Genomic DNA, 20,599 nt, shown 5'->3' on the forward strand with positions numbered 1-20,599 from the left:
CTTCGGCGATTTATGCATCCCCCCCTTAGACCAAGGCTGACATCTTATACTTATAAATTCTTCTCTTTTGATGGGATCTAATTAACGTTCCTTATCTTCTGTAATTCCCTCATACTGTACAAAATTGACGACTCTCATCTGAGCAATTTCTCATGGGAAAAAAAAAATTATTTATATGCACCGGTTGCTACTGTATTCATAACTGGCATACTCTATCCTAATGGCTTGACTCTGCTGACATTGTAAATCTTAGGACAACCCCTATAGATACGCCTAGCTATAACTGATTCCCCAACCGGTGTGGGTACTTCGAAAGGTTCATGCAACTTTTCAAGTTCAATACCAAATTTCTTAGCAACATAAGGGGTTTCATAAGGTAAGGTGGATCCTGGGTCAATAAGGGCATATACTTCAACAGTGAAAACTGTGAGTGTACCTGTGACAACATCTGTACGAGCTTCTGTATCCTGACGGCCTGTCAATGCATACAAACGGTTTTGCCCACCGCTTGTGTTTCCGAACCTAGCTGCATTGTTCCCCTGCTGGGCCTGATTATTTCGAGGGACCGCTGAATTCGTGGAGTGAGCTACATTACCCCCAGTATTCTGTCTTGCGGATGGGCAATCCTTCAGATAGTGGCCCTGCTGACCGCACCCGAAACAACCATCCGTGCCCGAACGGCATACCCCTGGGTGTTTTCTTCCACACTTGCTGCAAGAAGGATATGTAGCTGCTTCAAAATTTTGACTCTTCGGCTAAACTTGGACATACGAAATGGGACACTAAGCGCGCCGAGCAGTCCCGATGACCCATTCTTGAAGGATGGGCGGTTTCCTCCTCCGACCGAAATTTCTGTAGACTTAGCCTTCTTACTAAATTCCCTATCTTCATAACGCTTGCGCAGGTTTCTTCTTCCTTGGGCCTAGTCTCGTTACCTTGGACGAATGCCAGTATCTTGGAAATAGTCATCTTGTCATTCTGAGCAGCTGTATTGGCATCCCTGTGCAACTCGGGTTTAAGCCCAAGTACAAATCTTCTAACCCGGCTCTCATATCAGGAACCATGTGAGGAGCATATGCGGACAATGACACGAACTTGAGGTAATAATCCTGAACAGTCATGTCCTTCTGCCTTAGATTCTCAAACTCTGTAGCCTTGGCTTCTCTAACCTCAATTGGCATGAAATGTTCAATAAAAGCGTCTGCAAATTCGTCCCAAGTAGCAGAAGGTGCATCCTCCCCTCGGGACTGTTCCCATGTCTCATACCAAATATGGGCCACATCTTGCAGCTGGAAAGCTCCGAGTTCTGCTGCCTCTGTATCAGTAGCATGCATCACACGAAATATTTTCTGGAGTCCATCAATGAAATTCTGGGGTTCTTCCTCCTTCTTTGACCCTGTGAACACTGGCGGCTTAGGGAGTATCAAGGCTTGGGACTTTTTCTTCTTGACTTTAGGTTAATTTTTCGTGAATGGGGTGCTGGGGAAATAAACCCCAAACCTTAAATATAACTTAAAACGCGTAAACCTGACCTTTTGACCCGAAACTGACCCGTTTCGCGATGGTTCCGCGATGCGGGTGCATCGTGCAACATTCTGAAGCTAAAAACTCAGAGTTGTGCGATCTCTCCGCGAAGCGGGGCCATCGCGCGCTCTCTCACGCGCCCCGAGAAGCGACGGGTGTCGGTTTTGCACAGTGTTCGGTAAAATGGGCATAACTTCTCGTACATAACTCTGTTCAAGACCCATAATATACCGTTGGAAATATATTTCAAAGGGCTACAACTTTCATCAAGGAAGCTTCCTCAAATTCCCAATGGATTTGCACGAAATTTGTCGGAAGTCGACGTATCGAAAACTTAGCCGATTCTATAGGATTTCAAGTGCTTTACTATTAGCCATATTGAGATGATCATATCTCCTTGATCCGATCCCTGATTGGCTTGGTCCTTATACCATTAGAAAGGTATTTCTACATACTATAACTTTCATTAAGGGTACTTTCCCAAATTTCAAACTGATCAAGGAGTTATCATTTTGCCGAAGTAGGCGTATCAACCATTTTCGCAAAACGTTCAAACCTTCAGTTTTTCCGCTAAAACTCTAATGCTATGAGTCTAAACTTAGTTCCAAGATGCAGGGTGTTACAAGTCACCCCACGATGACTTGTCCTCGGCAATTATCCCATTACCTTCGATGATCTTTCAACCACCTAGTTAGTGGATCCTACTAATTACTTCTTGAATTTACATAGTCAATTGTGATCATTCCACTAGAGAGTATTTGTCTAACATCATTATGTCTTCATCGTATGTGACAAGACTTTCCGTTATACATAACGCTCCCGGCCCTTCCTATTGTCACTTGACAATCAAATATATGCATATAAGTGCCAATGGTTTAGGCCAAAATGGAATATCTTTCAAGAAATTCTGGAGCCATTCAACTTCTTTACCGATCTTATCTAAAGTTGTGAACTAAGACTCCATTGTGGAGTGGGCGATACATGTCTGTTTGGATGATTTTCGAGACACTGCTTCTCCGTCAATGATAAAACATATTCACTTGTGGATTTATTCCGGTAATCCAATTTGCATCACTATATCCCTTAATAACTGCGGGAATATACTTATTGTAGTGCATAATACAACTAACTTAAAGTGATCTCATTATACCACTACACTTGGATGGTTGAAATCATTAATGGCCACAACCTTTTACAAATATATATATTTTTCAATCATTTCACTTTTTGTAAGTCTAATTTTTTAACAGCCAACTAATAGCACATTCACAAATGTGAAAATCCAACCTATTAAGGATTTACAACATTATCATTAGTTGGTTCTTCGCTTTATAGACCAATGAACTTAAACGCTCAATGAACTGTCTCGTTTTTACAAAGGGTAGTCTTTCAACAAACACTTCTTATCATGAAAAGGAATAACCTTTCAAGCGATTCCATTTCAAGAAATAACATAATATTTCAAGTGACATCCCTTCACAAATTAAAGAACACGACCTTTAATGAAAAGACATATGATCAACCATCAAATGAGTAGTTCGATCAACTAGTCCTCACCATGACCAAATGAGTTAATTGAAAATTTCACTAACTACCATATCAATATCCACCAAGGACATATCCTGTGCAACACAATCAACAGCTTTCGGTCCTACTTTAACCCTTTTGCATTTAGGAACTTGCACTTAGCCAAACACTCCACACTTAGAAGTAATTCAAGGTGGGCTTTCTTACTTTCCATTTTTTAGATGGAATGGATTGAGCTTCTTTTTTATGGGCAAACAATTGAGTATTCAGCTAACCATGAGGATAACTTCCCCTACAGGTTTTGGGGTAAACCAGAATTTATTAACAAGACATTATAATAGTTTGATCTCTTATTTTTATCAAACTAACATACATATATCTTTGCTCGCCCAAAAAGATCTATACATTTATTTTCATGATCTCAAGAATAATTTTCAAGTAATAATGTAAGCCTAACTCATGTCTTACCACCTTGAAAACAATCTTACACATATTTTAATTCAGTTGCTCTCCATATTCGCCATTCTCCAGTAACACGGAAACAATGTTGCTGTGTTACAGTGCAACAACACACTACAATTTCTTCTATCAGCAATCCGATAAAATAATTGGATTAAATTTCTTTCTGTTTCTTTAACCAGATTTAATAAATGACGAAGTTTTTATATCTTCAAACCGAATAAATACCAATGAGAACCAACGAAGTTTTATCTCTTCAAACCAACAAAAATTACTAACTCGATAAAAATTTTATATTCTGTATACTGAGTAGTAACTTGGAGTAAAAAATCATGTAGATTTTAATCTCCAAGCAACGGAGTAGAAAATCACAAAGGTTTTAGTCTCCAGAATGAGTGACTTTCTTTTTTCTGAAAAGAATGACTTTTTTTTTTTCCTGAAAAGAGTATTTTTCTATCTTCTGAAAAGAGTACTTTTTTTATCTCTGAAAAGAGTAAATTTTTATTTCAGAGTAGAGTAAGTCTGTAGTAGATTAACAAAAAAGAGATGAACACAGAAATTATAATAAATTCTTGAACCTTGTTAGTAAATATGTGTTCAAAATCAGTAAACCAGAAACTTGAATTAATCCGGAAAAACATAAAATGCAGAAACTAAAAATATCTGAGACCACATAGTTCAGTGTGTGTCCTTAAGGAATTTAATCCCCTTACTGTACCCGAGGTTATGGATTACTTCCTCCTACGATAAAACGGATATACCTGTGGATGGCATAGCGTTACGTCAAACCCCACCAACTTCGTCGAATGCAAATTCGGCAACAAATTACACAAACATTCGATTTTGTTTGTTTGTAGGGAAGTACCCAGAAGCTCGGAAATTCAGTGCAGAAAATGAGGCTATTCCTCTGAATTTTAGACAATGAAAGGGTGAGATGGGTAGTTGCAATCCAAAAGGTGTCTTTTGGGTGCACTCCAAAAGGTACCTTTTCTCATTTCTCATTTCTCATTCACACCTTAAAATCCCAACAAAGTTTACTAGTACAAATATACAATAGACATTCAAGCTCTATAGCAAGCTTATCAATAGAATTATAATGGTATTCTCTCTCTTCAGGTTCTTCAGCAATTCTGATTGAACTAGCAAGCGTCTGTACTCACGCTGTGCTTCTTTAAGTTCTTTCCTTAGCAAAGTAATCTTGGCATTAAATTCCTTTTCCTTCTTCTCATTTTACAAGCATCTTGCATGGAACCTTTTGTTCTCTTTAATAAAAAGGACCATCTTTTGATCTTCCAAGTCACTTGCGGGAACGGTTGCAGGCGGATTTTGAACGCACTCGGGGTTAGGTAGACTTACCCTTAATCCCGCCTGTTGTTTTAGAATTTCAGGTTCTATATGATGATCATAGTTTTTCCTTTTTGCAGCATCTTTGTTGGGATATATACAATTAACCATGTGTTTAGATATAATATTTATTATAGAACAATTATTTATTCATTGTTTAATAAAGAGTTAAATAGATCATGTACTAGTATGTGTGTCCTTTACTTATATAGTAGATGATTTAGTGTATAGAGTTTAGCTTATACACGGAAGATTAAATCGTCTGTTCTTATAAGTATAAAATTTATGTTCACAATCTAAGATGGAAATTAGACAAAGCTATCGGTATGATTGTAGCACAAGATTAATATAATGTATCTTCATTATGGGAACGGTACAATTCCGTCTTCTCGTACTAGTACATTTTGTATGTATTGAACGGACCAAGTAAAGATAAGTGTTTTTGTACTGAATATATAAAACAAATTCTCTAGTTCATTAAATGTACTTATACTCTTAATCTTGATATAATTATTATGATAAATGTGATTTGTTCATTATTTTGATTTATTAAATGGTACGACTCAATTGCGGGTCTATGTATTCCTAGCAAATTGGATAATGGCAAATTACATTTGTGAAATAATAATTAGTTGATAGAATTCATAACTCGACTTTGAGATTGATGATACCCCTTTATGGATGCTTATAAGTCTCATGTGAAAACTCTGCAGATAGATTTTGTATCCGTCACATGATGTAAGTTAAGCAGAAATATAAATGATTCAATTAGTCAATGAATTAAATTGTCAATTTAATTTAATTGATTGGTATTTGTAATCTTAACATGGGGAGTTAAATAAGTTTTAATGTATGATTTTGAAATTGAACTGAGGAGTGCAGTTACGATTTTGTAGTGGAATAATTCGTAATTTATTATGGTAGGATTAATTCAGATTTTTTGAGTTAATTCCATAATAGGAAGCCTCATTAATTAAATTATGTGGTCCCTGCTGTGCCCGAATAATAAAGAATTAAATGAAATATTATTTCTTGGTGGAAAATAAAGTCCCAACAGGTTTTGGAAAAGGATGAAAACCCTAAACCTGTAGTTATAAAATAAGGGTCTTATTTCATAAGGAGGCCAAGAGTTTTAGAATTTTCTTCAACTTTTCAATACAAATTCGCCCACACGAATTTTGCAAATTCTGGTATTATTCGGGTTACACAGCCGAAGACGGTGGAACTGAAGGATGAACACGTGGACAGCTTTTGCTCGTGCTTGAAGTTTGATTTGCAGCCGCGGTCACGCTCCAAGAGATAAGTATCGATTTTATGTTTGATTAAAATCTTTGATTATGTGTTGTCTATATTACACAAAGTTCAATCCTGCCTATTTGCTTCCGCTGCATATGCCTCTATTCCATCAATTGTCATCAAGAGCCACACTTGAATCTAAATAGATAACCTAAATGATATGTATATATTTAATTATATATATATTCATGATTTATAATACTGCCGAAAATCATGTGCAAAGTTTCATCGTCGCTATTACTGTGAATTTATTGTTTAGAGACATGCCAATTCTTTTATCACGATGAGTGAGCCTATATCTGTGGCCTTACGATTTCGTGTTGTTCTCTTAAATCTTTTCTTGCTAAAACAATTATAAAGAATGGCTACAGACGTTTTTTGTATGGTTAATAAAAGGAAGAAGAAAAGGTTTGGTAACGGCGAAGTAAATTACAAATTTTGTTTGGTTGAAAAGTTGGCTTGAACTAGGGTTTCCATATTTCTTGGAGAGGAAGTTCTTGTCCAAGACTTGATTTACTTTGTCATAATCCTTAAATCACAAGGAGATGAGAAATATATGCACTTTGGAATTAGATTGGCGGCGGCATATGAATGATTTCTTATATGAGAAAGTGAAATCTTTTATTAAAGAACCTTTTTGATGACTGCAACGATATGTTTGTGGATCAAATTCTTTCATATGAAATTTATTTTTGTGGTTTTCATCATAACGTGATATTGTCTTGGACTTTTGATGAATGCCTTTATTCTCTGATGGGTTAAAATTTGTTGGGCATTGGTTGTGTCATATTATATGAGTACATGGATTGAGAATTATGATTAATAAATAGGATCTACTAATGTGGTCTATTTATTTGAGTCATTGTAATATGTTCAATGTACCATGTATAAAATTGTCCTCGATAAGTGTACACTGGCGATGAAGGTTTATCTACTAATAGAAGATGTTGCTTTAGATACTAGTAACGCTTAATTAATTCATGAGAAGAGATATCGAGATTTTCACTCAAAAGGAGAAAATGTAATATCTTGATTCTCAAGTGTATTAATTGTGAGGACAATTTGTTGTAATTAGGTGTTGTATGTCTTACCAAAAGAAAGGACACAATGTATGCCTTGAGCTCGCGGGATAATTATAAAAAGAGAATAGAAACCTGAATCAGATTATTTAATCCTTAGCCATGACTAAAACGGTTATTTTGACGAATTTGGTTAGTTGTGGAGATCAAGAATTTCACGAACTCTTATTGACTTGAAATTTGGTGTGTTCATTGGAAACGCCCAGTAAGAAATAATCTTTGAGGCTGTTTAGATGGGTTTTAGGTACGTTCTTTCGGATTAAAACGTATTTCAAGTATGAAAAACTACTCTTTATGTCAGTTTTATTTATGTTAAATCTGGAACATGATTACACATGATGATTCAACATGAAATTGATATATGATAAGGATATAGATCAGATTATGTTTTCCTTAAATCGCCTGAATCGGTTATTTTTCGGATTTGGTCATAGTTTTGGAGATCAAGAATTTTACGAACTCCGATTGACCTGAAATTCAGTAGGTTCATCGAAAACGACCCAGTAAGCAATACTCACTGCTTTGCAGTGAATCATGTTGTTTTTCGGTGATTCGGGGTTGTTTAGATGGTGTTTTGGGCAATTTTCGTTTTCTGAAAAATTAATTTTTTAGGAAAAATTACTTGGCTATGATCTAATGGCGATAGAGATTTTTCCTTATGGTTTTCATGACTAAATACTAGTGAAATAATAAATTTATGTGTTGACTTTAGGTCTTCCTCCCCATCGGATAGATTTATTATGGGTTGTCACTAGGTATAATCACTAGTTATTGATAACTTGTATTAAGTCTCCATCTGAGTTACATGTTGGGTCAATGGAACTAGAGATAATGATAATGATATTCACTTGGCTTAAATTAGCAGCATACTCTTCGTCTGAGTTAGCTCTGGTTTTAAATTTATACAGCGAATATCTGGCATCACATATATATGTTGCATGAATTGTTCTTTTATATTGAAATTTGTTGTTCAAAATGCATGGATATCTATGTGGTGTGTTTTGAATTTTATATTCAATGATTACATAAATATGCTAATTTCCAGAAAGCAACACTGAGATTATGTAAACATATTTTAAAATTTTATTCGTTGTTCTTGATTCATGTATATTAGTACGCTAATGATGATATGTGATAAGAACTACTAAACAAATGTATATGTTTTTTAAATTCTATTTAGGCTTAAAAATATATTTTTTTTTATCCGAATTGGCCATGGTTTCGGAATTCTGATTTTTGACGGACTCTGATTGACTCGAAATTTGGTAGGTTCATCGGAAACGACCCACTGAGCAATACTCATGAGCTATGCTCTTGAACTGGGCCCCTTTTGGCCATCCGGGATCGTTTAGATGGGTTTTTTGGTCGTTGTTCTGTTTTCTGGAAATTTTTTGTTAAATAAAAAAATTTATTTCTTCAAACAGTGGTGGTAGGGTTCATTCTCTATGGTCTCCATTGTATATAACAGTGATATAATGAGTTTATATGTTGACGTAGGTCTTCTTCCCCATCGGATAGATTCATTATGGTAAATTACTGTGCTTCAGTCCCTAGTTAATTGATAGCTTGTCTTGACTCTCCAACTGAGTTACACGTTGGTTCAATGGAACTAGGGTTTATTAAAAGTGATATTTACCTAACTTAAATTAGCAGTTTACTCTCCATCTGAGTTGGTCCTGTTTTAATTTATGGGGTGAATTATCTGGCATGACTCACATAGTTTGCATGAATAGTTAAGTTTCCCTATCGAATCTAGCTATTCAGTATGCATGGTTGTATGTGTGATGTGTGTTTTGAATTTTATTATTCTTACTTCATAACTAATGATCTATTTAATGATTGTATCTCAAATTCTCAATAGACTTTATCCAACCCACTTACTACTAGTCAGAAATTTCTTCTGATAGAGATAAGACATTAATTAAAGAATGCATTATATGTAACTTCTGTTAGAAAGAATTTATTTTTAGTTTCTAACCAAACAAGAGATGGATAGTTAGTTTATTTTTATTGTAACTCTTGTGTTATTGAGTTTGATAAACATTTTATCTCTTGTGGTACATTGATGCGTGGACACTTAAAATTAATATCTCTTCTGAACTGAATAATGTTAATCTGTCCCATAAGAGATTTTTTTCGGGAATCGAATGAGCTTATATGTGGCACTTGTGTCTAGGTCATTTTAATCTGGATAGGATTCCGAAGTTGGTCAAAGGATGAACTTTTAATGTTCATTGAAAGTGGAGGCACTACCAACTTGTGAGTCCTGTTTAGAAGGAAAAATGACTAAGAGACCTTTTCTCTTAAAAGGCAATAAGGTTAATAATAAGTTAAGCCAATCCATTCTGATTTGTGTGGTATAATAAACTTCAAGGCAAGAGGTGATTTTGAGTATTCAGTGACATTCATAGGTGATTTTGAGTATTCAGTGACATTCATAGAAGATTACTCATGATGTGAATACATTTATTTGATGCTTTGTAGGTCTGAATGCTTTGAAAATTTCAAGGTATTTAAGGTGAAAATGAAAAGCGTCAGGAAAAATATATTAAGTCACTGCGATTTGATCGTAGTGGCGAGTACCTCTTTACAGAGTTCATTAGTTGCTTATCAGATAGAGGGATTGCATTTCAATTGTCTACACCAAGTATTCTACAATAGATTGGTGTGGAAGAGAAAAGAAATATGACTCTTATGAAGGTGGTAAGATTAATGATTGACATATTCATATATGCTTTTTCGTTTTGGGATATGTCTTAGAAACTGCGAGTTACATTCTTAATTTAATTCCTTCTAAGTTAGTACCTTTGATACCCATATAATAGTGGATTGGATATAATCCAAATCTGTAACATGTTTGGATATGAGGTTGTCTAGCACATGCGTTCAAAGCAAAAACAGATAAGTGGGAATCAAGAACGGATGTACGCATGTTTATTATATATTCAAATGGAACAAAAGGAGGTTTATTTACAGTCCTAAAAGAAAATAAGGCAATTGTTAATACAAATGCCAGATTTTTAGAAAAGGACTATTTAATAAACCAAGTTCCTAGAAGACTTGTACAGAAAACCTTCTATTTTAATAAAACACTGCCAAACTTGGTTTGGTGGTTTTCATTCAAAAAAAAAAAAAAAAGGTTCCTAGAAGTAAACTAGTTTTATAGGAACTGAGCAAAAAAATAGCAAATGAGTCATCTAAAAATTCAAAAGTTCAAGAATATCTAACCGACAAGTCAGGGTTGACGTTCCATTGCATTTAAGTAGTGGGAGAAACGTTAATAGGCGTAAGGAAATTCACTACCTATAAGTAGTGGAAATAATGTTGAGCAAATAACACTATATGAAGTCGTTAATATTTCAATACCGAAAGGCAATGAAGATAATATTAAAACCCAGGAATATGATAGTGTGACTATAATAGTAGTAGTACTTAGTCGTAGTGGAAGAACATAATCAAGATCGGTTCGGTGTATACTCTTGGGAGAGTTATCCTGAAAAGAAATGCATTTTTTCGGAGAGTTTCATGATAGGATCCCTAAAGAGCTTAGTACAGAACCGATCAGTTACGACGAAGCACTACTAAGACTTTTGGTAGTCATGCCAAAAGAATACATATGAAAGTTGTAGATGCATGGTTAAAAGTCTAAGTGGGAGATTGGTGGGGTATATACCATTAACCAAGCGTTTAGACATGGTATATTCTAACAATTGTCATGGTTAAAAGTCTAAGTGGGAGATTGTTGGATATATACAATTAACCATGCATTTGGATATAGTATTTATTATAGAACAATTATTTATTCATTGTTTAATAAAGAGTTAAATAGATCATGTACTAGTATGTGTGTCCTTTAATTATATAGTAGATGATTTAGTGTATAGAGTTTAGCTTATACACGGAAGATTAAATTGTCGGTTATTATAAGTATAAAATTTATGTTCACAATCTAAGATGGAAATTGGACAAAGCCATCGGTGTGATTGTAGCACAAGATTAATATAATGTATCTTCATTATGGGAACGGTACAGTTCCGTCTTCTTGTACTAGTACATTTTGTATGTATTGAACGAACCAAGTAGAGATAAGTGTTTTTGTACTGAATATATAAAACAAATTCTCTAGTTCATTAAATGTACTTATACTCTTAATCTTGATATAATTATTATGATCAATGTGATTTGTTCATTATTTTGATTTATTAAAAGGTACTACTCAATTGCGGGTCTATGTATTCTTGGTAAATTGGATAATGGCAAATTACATTTGTGAAATAATAATTAGTTGATAGAATCCATATCTCGACTTTGAGATTGATGATACCCCTTTATGGATGCTTATAAGTCTCATGTGAAAACCCTGCAGGTGGATTTTGTATCCGTCACATGATGTAAGTTAAGCAGAAATATAAATGATTCAATTAGTCAATGAATTAAATTATCAGTAATTTAATTGATTGGTATCCGTAATCTTAACATGGGGAGTTAAATAAGTTTTAATGTATGATTTCGAAACTTAACTCAAGAGTGCAGTTACGATTTTTTAGTGGAATAATTCGTAATTTATTATGGTAGGATTAATTCAGATTTTTTGAGTTAATTCCATAATATGAAGCCTCATTAATTAAATTTTGTGGTCCCTGCTGTGCCCGAATAATAAAGAATTAAATGAAATATTATTTCTCGGTGGAAAATAAAGTCCCAACAGGTTTTGGAAAAGGGTGAAAACCCTAAACCTGTAGTTATAAAATAAGGGTCTTATTTCATAAGGAGGCCAAGAGTTTTAGAAGTTTCTTCAACTTTTCCATACAAATTCGCCCACACGAATTTTGTAAATTCTGGTATTATTCGGGTCACACAGCAGAAGACAGTGGAACTGAAGGATGAACACGTGGACAGCTTTTGCTCGTGCTTGAAGTTCGAATTTGCAGTAGCGGTCACGCTCCAAGAGATAAGTATCGATTTTATGTTTGATTAAAATCTTTAATTATGTGTTGTCTATATTACATGCAAGTTCAATCCTGCCTATTTGCTTCCGCTGCGTATGCCTCTATTCCATCACATGCTTCTTTCTAGATTCGGATGAAGCCTGAGAAGGTGCATGATAACCAATTAGTTCACAGTGATGGTCCCAGTACTCCCATGTGATACCCTTTAGTCGATTCTCAAGCTTTTGAAAGAGGGGAGTTTTCTCGAAGTCCTGTTTATCATCAGTTGGCTTAATAAAGTTGGCTTCTAGAACACCTACAACCCCTCTGCCTCTAGCGCCAGAAGAGCGTACCACGGGCTAAAATGGCAGTATCAAACGATTCTTGTGGTAGACATTGAAACTATGAACATTCACCAGTGGAGCTTCTTTTATGAAACCAATGGCAGTAATGATGGAACCCTCTTCGCATCCACCATTGTGAGGTTTGTACACGATAAATTCTGGATACTTCAGATCATTAGTAATGTTATGATACTCTACAATCCGCCCACGCAGCCATATGCAAAAGTTTTCTGGCATTCGCAAGTACAAGATAGATAAATATGCTCGGAGTGACTAACGATGAGTGTTGGCAAGATGCCAGTTACTTACTGACATGCGGGAGCAACTTTTATCACTTTCTGCATCACAAGAGATACGAATATCCTCAGGATCTGACAGAAAGTTGAGCTCCATTTGGCCTTCATCATTTAGCCACAAATTGTAGATTACGATCTTTGTGCCATGATCACCAATGCCTTCAAATTGCTTAAGAATCTGTTCCTCTGTCGAGAATGGAGACCACCGCAACAATAAGGAGAGATTATTCACACAATGCTGTTCACTGCAGGTTGAAGTCCATTTTCTAGTTGTTGACAAGAACTCATATTCAATCATAGGAACCACTATTCTGTCAAGGCCTGCTCGTGTCAAAAATGTAAAAGAGAGAAGACCGACACTTTGCGTCAATTTCATGTTCTTCGTACAGCGGCTGAAGACAACAACGTCAGCCCCAATTCTCATCGAACTTGTCTTGAAGCCGTTTCCGTACTGTCCAATAGCTGATTCGGACTTCTTATCTGAAAAATCCAAAACTCAGACAGCGACCCATGGCTGCTTTGTCCATTCCACCACCATATCTTGAATGAATAACGCTGAAGTTCCATCCTTCGGATTTAATGTTTTATCTACAATGGCATAGGTGGCCCCATTTTGTATCTCATCAACAGAGTTGTCAAGCAGTTCAGCTATGGCCCCAAATACCAATTTATGTGAAGTGGCATTTGAGTGAAGGAAGTTCGGGTGAACACGCAGGAAACTGGCTCCATGTATAGAGGATAGCTTGGAAATAAGCCCGGAATCACAGTTTCCACCTTTCCAAAACTGGCGGCAAAGAGGTGCTGGACATATTGACGACATAGAGTACAGGCTTGAGGCATCAATTGGAGCGTGTTCTTTATCCAATAAAGTGGTTCCACTATGTCCAGTACTTTCAGCGCCTTGCCTTCGACTACTGGCTTGGTATTCTGGTTGCATGATAATTCAGTTTCTTGGTATTCCCTCAGTTGCATGAACTTCAAAACCGCCCCTCCAGGATCATTGCTGAACAAGTCAATAATGTTTGTCGAACTCACCTTAAGAATTAAAAAGGAATTAAATATCTGAAAAGAATATATTTCACAAATAAAAGTCAGGAATAAGGATATTAAAGATAGAATTCGCAACCTGGTATAAAACTTTTAAAGACCAGATTGATTATAGCGAACAAGAATTTCAGAATGGTCAAAAACAAAGACGGACAGGAGGGGCATGAGGTTTCAAAAGAGCATGTTAGGGTAAACTTTTCCAGAAAGTCCTGCAAGTTAAAGCCCAAGTATAATAGGCCAGGGGACTAGTGTCTGTATTTCCACCTCCATACCTCTAACACATCTGAACTTGTCTAATTTTTAACAGGGTACAAAGAGACAAGATGGAAGTTACAATTTGTGCATCTAGAATTTCATTCAGAGGGACAAGATGAACTAAAGACTATTTTGTCAACTAGTAATAAGCATTTTATAGGGCCTACAGCACGGAAAAACAACGATAACCAGTTCAGCTACAAATAGGTCTAGCCAGGAATCCTAACAAAGGGGTTCAAGAAAATGCAAAAATGTCCTACATAGAAGCTTCTTTTATGTTGAGGGATTCAACAGTTTATACATACAAAAAAAGTACTATATATTTTTACATACCTGCACACTGTAATTCCAGGATGAAAGGGAGTCAGTTGAACCCGCTTCCTTCCTTACCTTTAGCTATGCCACTGCAGCCAGCCTTTTAGCATTAAAACTCACTTTATTTACTTTCACAAAGTCCATCCAAAATTAGTTAAGCCAACTGGCGAAAGAAGCAGAAACTGGCTACGCTAGCGAGGAAGTAAAATCTATTCCCAAACAACAAATTAAGCCAACAATATACCTGATGTACATCAGTACATGTGAAGAAATGTCTATCAATGTCTTTTATTTCTTATGTTTTTTATCTTTATCTTACTGAAGAAACAATCTTTTAGTTAGAGATATCTTATCTTTTCATAAGAGAAAGTTTCCATTAATCTTACCTCCTCTATTTTATTTGATATGACAATGCTTGACTAGTGCGGAGTTTAATAAAGAAAGAAATTTTGGCACATATCAAAGTACCCTTAGAACTTGAGGTCTTACCTGACATTTCTATAGCTATAAGAGCATATCACTAAGAGTAAAATGGAAGTTTAAAGTTAAAAGACTTCTATTCTTTAGGAATAGACTAAAAAGGAAATAGTATCATGTAATATCATATAAAAAGGTGTCATTCTTTTGGAATTGACTAAACAAGAAAGTGTACCATATAATATTGAAGGGCGGGAAATATCTTTTTTTGGGAATTGATTAGTATTTCTAGGTGTTATGTTATAAATAAGTGTTACACCCCGTAGTTTCATACGTTGAAATTTTTAAGTATTGATGGTTCTTTTAAGTACAGTTACTGGAGTTACCTTCAAGGATATATCAAATTATATGTGCCAACCTTATGGTTACGAGGGTTTAAGTTCGTATAATATGCTATGGGAGACTCCGGGACCAAGCAAATCGAAGAAAATAAATTTGTCAAAAATTTGGAAAAAGTTGACAGAATTTTGGGTCAAATTTGGAGGGGTATATCTCCAGGTATATTAAGAGTTTTAAGGTGTTTCAAAACCCTAGAATGAAGTTCGTCAAGCCTAGTTTCCAACGCAACAAACCGCTCGTCGATAAGACGTTGGAGTAGAGAACTATGGACGTTACAAGTTAGGCGGGCAGAGCAAGGCGTGTCGTTGCTACAAGTGCCAACCGACTTTAACCCACTATATAAGGGCTAAAACCCCTCATTTTCAGTCCAACACACTCCAAATATTTCCCAAATTTTCTAGAAAATTCTCCCAACTTCCGCCCACTAAATTTTAATGCGAATTAAGTGAAATCTCCGGAATTAGGTCCGGATAGCGTATAGTTGTGATTATAATATCATATTGCGAGGAATCTTGACTTGGATTAAGGGTGGTAATTGGAGATATTGCGGCTCTAGCGGGTGAAAGGTATGAATCTTCCCTTATTTATATTGGTTTAGGTTTATTTACGGAGGAAAAGTTATTAAATGATCGTATAATGAATTTGTTGGTTTGAAAATTGGACAAACATCGTGTGGGATATTTTATGGAATATATTGGTATTAATAATGTTGTTGTTGATGTTGGTATTGTTCTTGGTTGCTGGATTATAATTTCGGGCTAGGCATATAAACAAGGGAGATGATGTCTAAATTTCGGCAGATTCTAAAGGGATTTTATTTAAATGCTTGAGACAAGTGGGTGCCAACGCGCCTAATGATAGTATGAATGGTTTATGTGTAGATTTGGGGGCTTGGAAGAATAAACGTTAAGTGACCAAGGAAATCGAAAGGTATGTTAAGGCTAAACCGTTTCTTTCTAAAGGCATGATTCTTTTGTTATAAACCTTTGTGTCATATCCATAATATCCTTGCTTCCACAAATGCTAGAAGTCTATGAATCTCATTATCTTTACGATATTATTGACTTATTCATGATCTTGAGACTATTCTTTGTGATTGATCTCACCTCATAATACTTGTTCTTTCGAGGTGAGATATAGCGATGACGATTCTATTTCTAATGCTATCTAAGTTCATGGTTCTCGACACTCTCATGACATTATCGATTTCATCTTACGATGGTTGATCCTTCAAGGAATGATATAGTGATAATAATAATGCTAATTATGATGTTGATTTCATTTATGTATTTTTTTTATGTTTATATATATATATATATGTATGCATTACACTCCCACTGATCAGTTGGGGATGACACCGAGTCCTGAAAGGGTCGGATACGGATGACACCGAGTCCCGAAAGGATCGGATACGGATGACACCGAGTCCCGAAAAGGCGGGGTACGGATGACACCGAGTCCCGAAAGGGCCGGGTACGGACGACATCGAGTCCCGACAGGGCCGGGTACGGATATGACAGATGTATGTATAGTAAATATATGTGAATGCAAATGTGTGTATATTGTGTATGGATGAGTATGAAATGCTTTTTTTTTTCTATAGACAAGTTAATTTACGTGACAGAGGTCTGAGAAAGTGTACGAGGTATAATTACTCACCTTATCTTTTGCTATCTTCCTTTTTATATCATGTTACCATTCATGACTTACATACTCAGTACATTTTTCATACTGACGTCCCTTTTTGTGGACCCTGCGTTCATGCCCGCAGGTGCAAATAGACAAGACGAGGATCTTCCACCGTAGGCTGCCTTCAGGTACCAGTTACGTTTGGTGGCTCCACTTATATATATATATATATATATATATATATATATAAGTCTATATATATATATATGAATTGTTTTAAGGGTAGTCGGGGGCCCTGTCCCGACTTGTATATTTCAGTCATGTTCATAGAGGCTTTGCAGATAGTTCCTGTGTATAGCTTAGTTATGTTGTGTCGGTAGTTATGTTAGCATCGTAGCCCATTGTACATATATTTATGCATGATATTATGTTCATATTTAGCCCTTAGCCGTATTTTTACCATTCGAGACAAGAAGGATGAAAGTTATAAGTTGGGTCGCTCGGTTCCCGTAGGGTGCCGGGTACCAATCACGCCTTACCAAGGGCGGGGTGTGACAAATTGGCATCAGAGCAGTTCTCTCCTAGGGTTGTCTGCAAGCCGTGTCTAGTAGAGTCTTGTTTATGGTGTGTAGTGCACCACACTTATAAACAGGAGGCTGCAAGGCATTTAGGAATTATTAACCTTATTTTCTCATCTTAGATCGTGCGATAGAGCTATGTCATCAGGATTCTCTTTTTCTTAATTGTGCATTATGATTTCAGCAATGCCTATGAAGAGAAAAGCCACGCCCATAAGGGCAAGTCAGTAGTAGAAAGGAGAACGGAACGAGATCCGCCTGCAGATACAGAAAAGGGTGAGTCTCAGAATGAGGTTCCATCTCGGACCTTTTACGCTCCACCCATTTCGAAGGGGCATAAAGGAGCCTCAGCTCTAGCTCCAGCACCCCCAGTTCCTCCATCAGATGCTTCGGGCCAGCAGATAAGAGAGGCCATTCAGTTTTTTACTCAAATAGTTACCGCTCAGGCCCAGCGGCAAGGTACAGGCCAAGGTGACAAAGCGGTCAGTGCAAGAGCCCGTGATTTTATTAGTTTAGACCCTCCAGAGTTCTTTGGGTCGAAACCGGATGAGGACCAGCAGAGCTTTATAGATGAGATGTCGAGAACGTTACGATAATGATTTCGAACCGAGTCGTAGAATTGGCTTCTTATAGATTACGGGATGTTGCAGTCCATTGGTATACAATCTGGATGTCCTCTAGAGGAGTTAATGTACCTCCCCCAGTATGGAAAGAGTTTGTAGACGCTTTCCTCCTACATTATTTGCCGCCAGAGGTTAGGCGGGCCAGAGCCGATCAGTTTTTGAATCTCAGACAAGGGAATATGAGTGCTCGCGAGTATAGTCTCTGCTTTAATTCTCTGGCTAGGTATGCTCCAACCATGGTAGCAGATATGGAAGATCGCATACATCGATTTGTGAGCAGTTTGGGGCCACAATTGCTTAAGGAATGTTTGACGGCCTCACTTTAGAAGGGGATGGACATTTCTCGTATTCAGGCCCATGCTCAGAATTTGGAAGAGAAACGGCAGCCGCAAGAGGGTGAGCGTGATTATGATAGAGGTGATAGTAAGAGGGCCAGACCTTCAGGAGCTATTAATGCATCTAGAGGAGGACAGGAGCCGCAGCATTCCAGGCAGCTAGGCCAGTCAGCGGCTAGTGCGCCTTCCCGATTTGTAAGTAAGAGATTTGATCTCCCTATCTATTCCGAACCGAGCCGGAGTTCCAAAATCTCGGGTATACATTATAAGGGTGACTCAGGCCGGATGAGGCCACCTGCACCACGATGTACTCAGTGCAGCAGACTACATTGGGGACTATGCCTATTAGGTTTAGATATTTGTTATGCTTGTGGCCGGTCAGGCCATATTATGCGTGAGTGTCCGTCCCGAGGTAGTAGGGATACGGCCCGGCCTACAGGATCAGTAATGGGTTCGTCATTATCGGTACACCCTCCGGGACAGGGGTCGCAGGTACCAGCAGGTCGTGGTAGAAGTAGAGGAAGAGTGTCTAGTTCAAGCGGCCCTCAGAACCGTGATTATGCATTAGCTGAGCAATAGGATCATGAGCCTTTCCCTAATGCTGTCACAGGTATATCATCAATGTCTTCCCATGATATATATGTAGTGATCGATTCGGATTCTATTTTGTCATATATATATATATATATATATATATATATATATATATATATATACATATTATTCCTTATATTTTCAATTGTACTGGGGTAAAATGAAGCCTACGTTAAAGGTAGGTATTGATAGCATAAGATAATGGGCTTGGACTAGAGATATGGCTGTAAGGAAAGCAGGACGAATATACGAGGAGTAGACATACATGAGCATACGAGCAAGCTATGGTATTAAGAAGGGAAGTAAGAAATGAATGACAAGATGAACTTTATAGGTATTTCATGACGAAGACAAGGATTGACTAGATAAGGTATTGGAGGAATTATGACATCCGACAATGGGGCAATCGAAAAGTAATAGAGAGCTATGAAGTAAGATGAGCTAAGAAAATGCAAGGAGAAGTTATAAAGTAGACGGAGATAAGATCGCAAGAAAAAGATTCACGGATATAAATAGAGGAGACGAACACTTAAGGAATCAAGAGACCCGCTTGATTAATGAATCAAAATAACAGATAAGTGCGCTAGACTACGGAAAAGGACTTATCAAGTTAGAGTCGAGTGAAGGTTAAAAGTAAAAGGAGAACTCAAAGGAAATGATTAAAGATATCGCGTTGGATGGGAACAAGCTGGTGACTTAGACAAAGGCCGGGAATATCTGTGAAGCGTAAAAAGGATACGCAGAGATCGAAGAGAACAAGAATTTCTGAATGATAAGAAGAAGGATAAACTGCGCAATTCACATAAGTGCAGTTTTTAACTAAGTAGGTAAGACTGCAAGTGAGTAAAGTAAATACCAGTAAATGCAGGTAAGAATATCGACATTCCCCTCTGAATGAACTCTACTTCAACATTCGAGGACTAATGTTTTTGAAGAAGGGGAGAATGTTACACCCCGTAGTTTCGTACGTTGAAATTTATAAGTATTGATGGTTGTTTTAAGTACGGTTAATAGAGTTATCTTTAATGATATATGGGATTATATATGCCAACCTTATGGTTACAAGGGTTTAAGTTCATATAATAAGCTATGGGAGACTCCGGGACCAAGCAAATCGAAGAAAATAAATTTACCAAAAATTTGGAAAAAGTTAGCAGAATTTTGGGTCAAATTTGGAGGATATATCTCTAGGTATATTAAGAGTTTTAAGATGTTTCAAAAGCCTAGAATGAAGTTCGTCAAGACTAGTTTCCAACGCAATAAACCGCTCGTCGATAAGACGTCGGAGTAGAGAATTATGGACGTTACAAGTTAGGCGGGCAGAGCAGGGCGCGCTACTACAGTGCTACAGTGCCAACCGACTTTAACCCACTATATAAGGGCTAAAACCCCTCATTTTCAGTCCAACACACTTCAAATATTTCCCAAATTTTCTAGAAAATTCTCCCAACTTCCGCCCACTAAATTTTAACGCGAATTAAGTGAAATCTCCCGAATTAGGTCCGGATAGCGTATAGTTGTGATTATAATATCGTATTGCGAGGAATCTTGACTTGGATTAAGGGTGATAATTGGAGATATTGCGGCTCTAGAAGGTGAAAGGTATGAAT

General features: G+C 36.8%; 1 protein-coding gene and 1 pseudogene across 1 annotated transcript; both read right to left on the minus strand.

The window, feature by feature from the left end:
* Positions 1–212: 212 nt before the first annotated feature.
* On the minus strand, positions 213–1,334 carry LOC132047526 (uncharacterized). The gene is made up of 2 exons (XM_059438559.1): positions 1,042–1,334; positions 213–711 (listed from the first exon to the last, which is right to left on the minus strand). Exons 1-2 carry the CDS (start codon positions 1,332–1,334, stop codon positions 213–215), a joined length of 792 nt encoding a protein of 263 aa, XP_059294542.1.
* Positions 1,335–4,578: 3,244 nt separating this feature from the next.
* Positions 4,579–13,734, minus strand: LOC132047527 (protein MICRORCHIDIA 6-like; annotated as a pseudogene).
* Between the last annotated feature and the right edge of the window lie 6,865 nt (positions 13,735–20,599).

This window comes from Lycium ferocissimum, chromosome 2 (assembly GCF_029784015.1).
Source record: "Lycium ferocissimum isolate CSIRO_LF1 chromosome 2, AGI_CSIRO_Lferr_CH_V1, whole genome shotgun sequence".
NCBI classification, from domain to species: Eukaryota; Viridiplantae; Streptophyta; class Magnoliopsida; order Solanales; family Solanaceae; genus Lycium; species Lycium ferocissimum.

Coding starts and splice junctions, on each gene's coding strand:
- LOC132047526 (XM_059438559.1), bottom strand. CDS start 1,334: ATGCATGCTACTGATACAGAGGCAGCAGAACTCGGAGCTTTCCAGCTG. Junction 712..1,041: donor GTTCCTGATATGAGAGCCGG/GTTAGAAGATTT, acceptor TCCTTCTTGCAG/CAAGTGTGGAAGAAAACACC.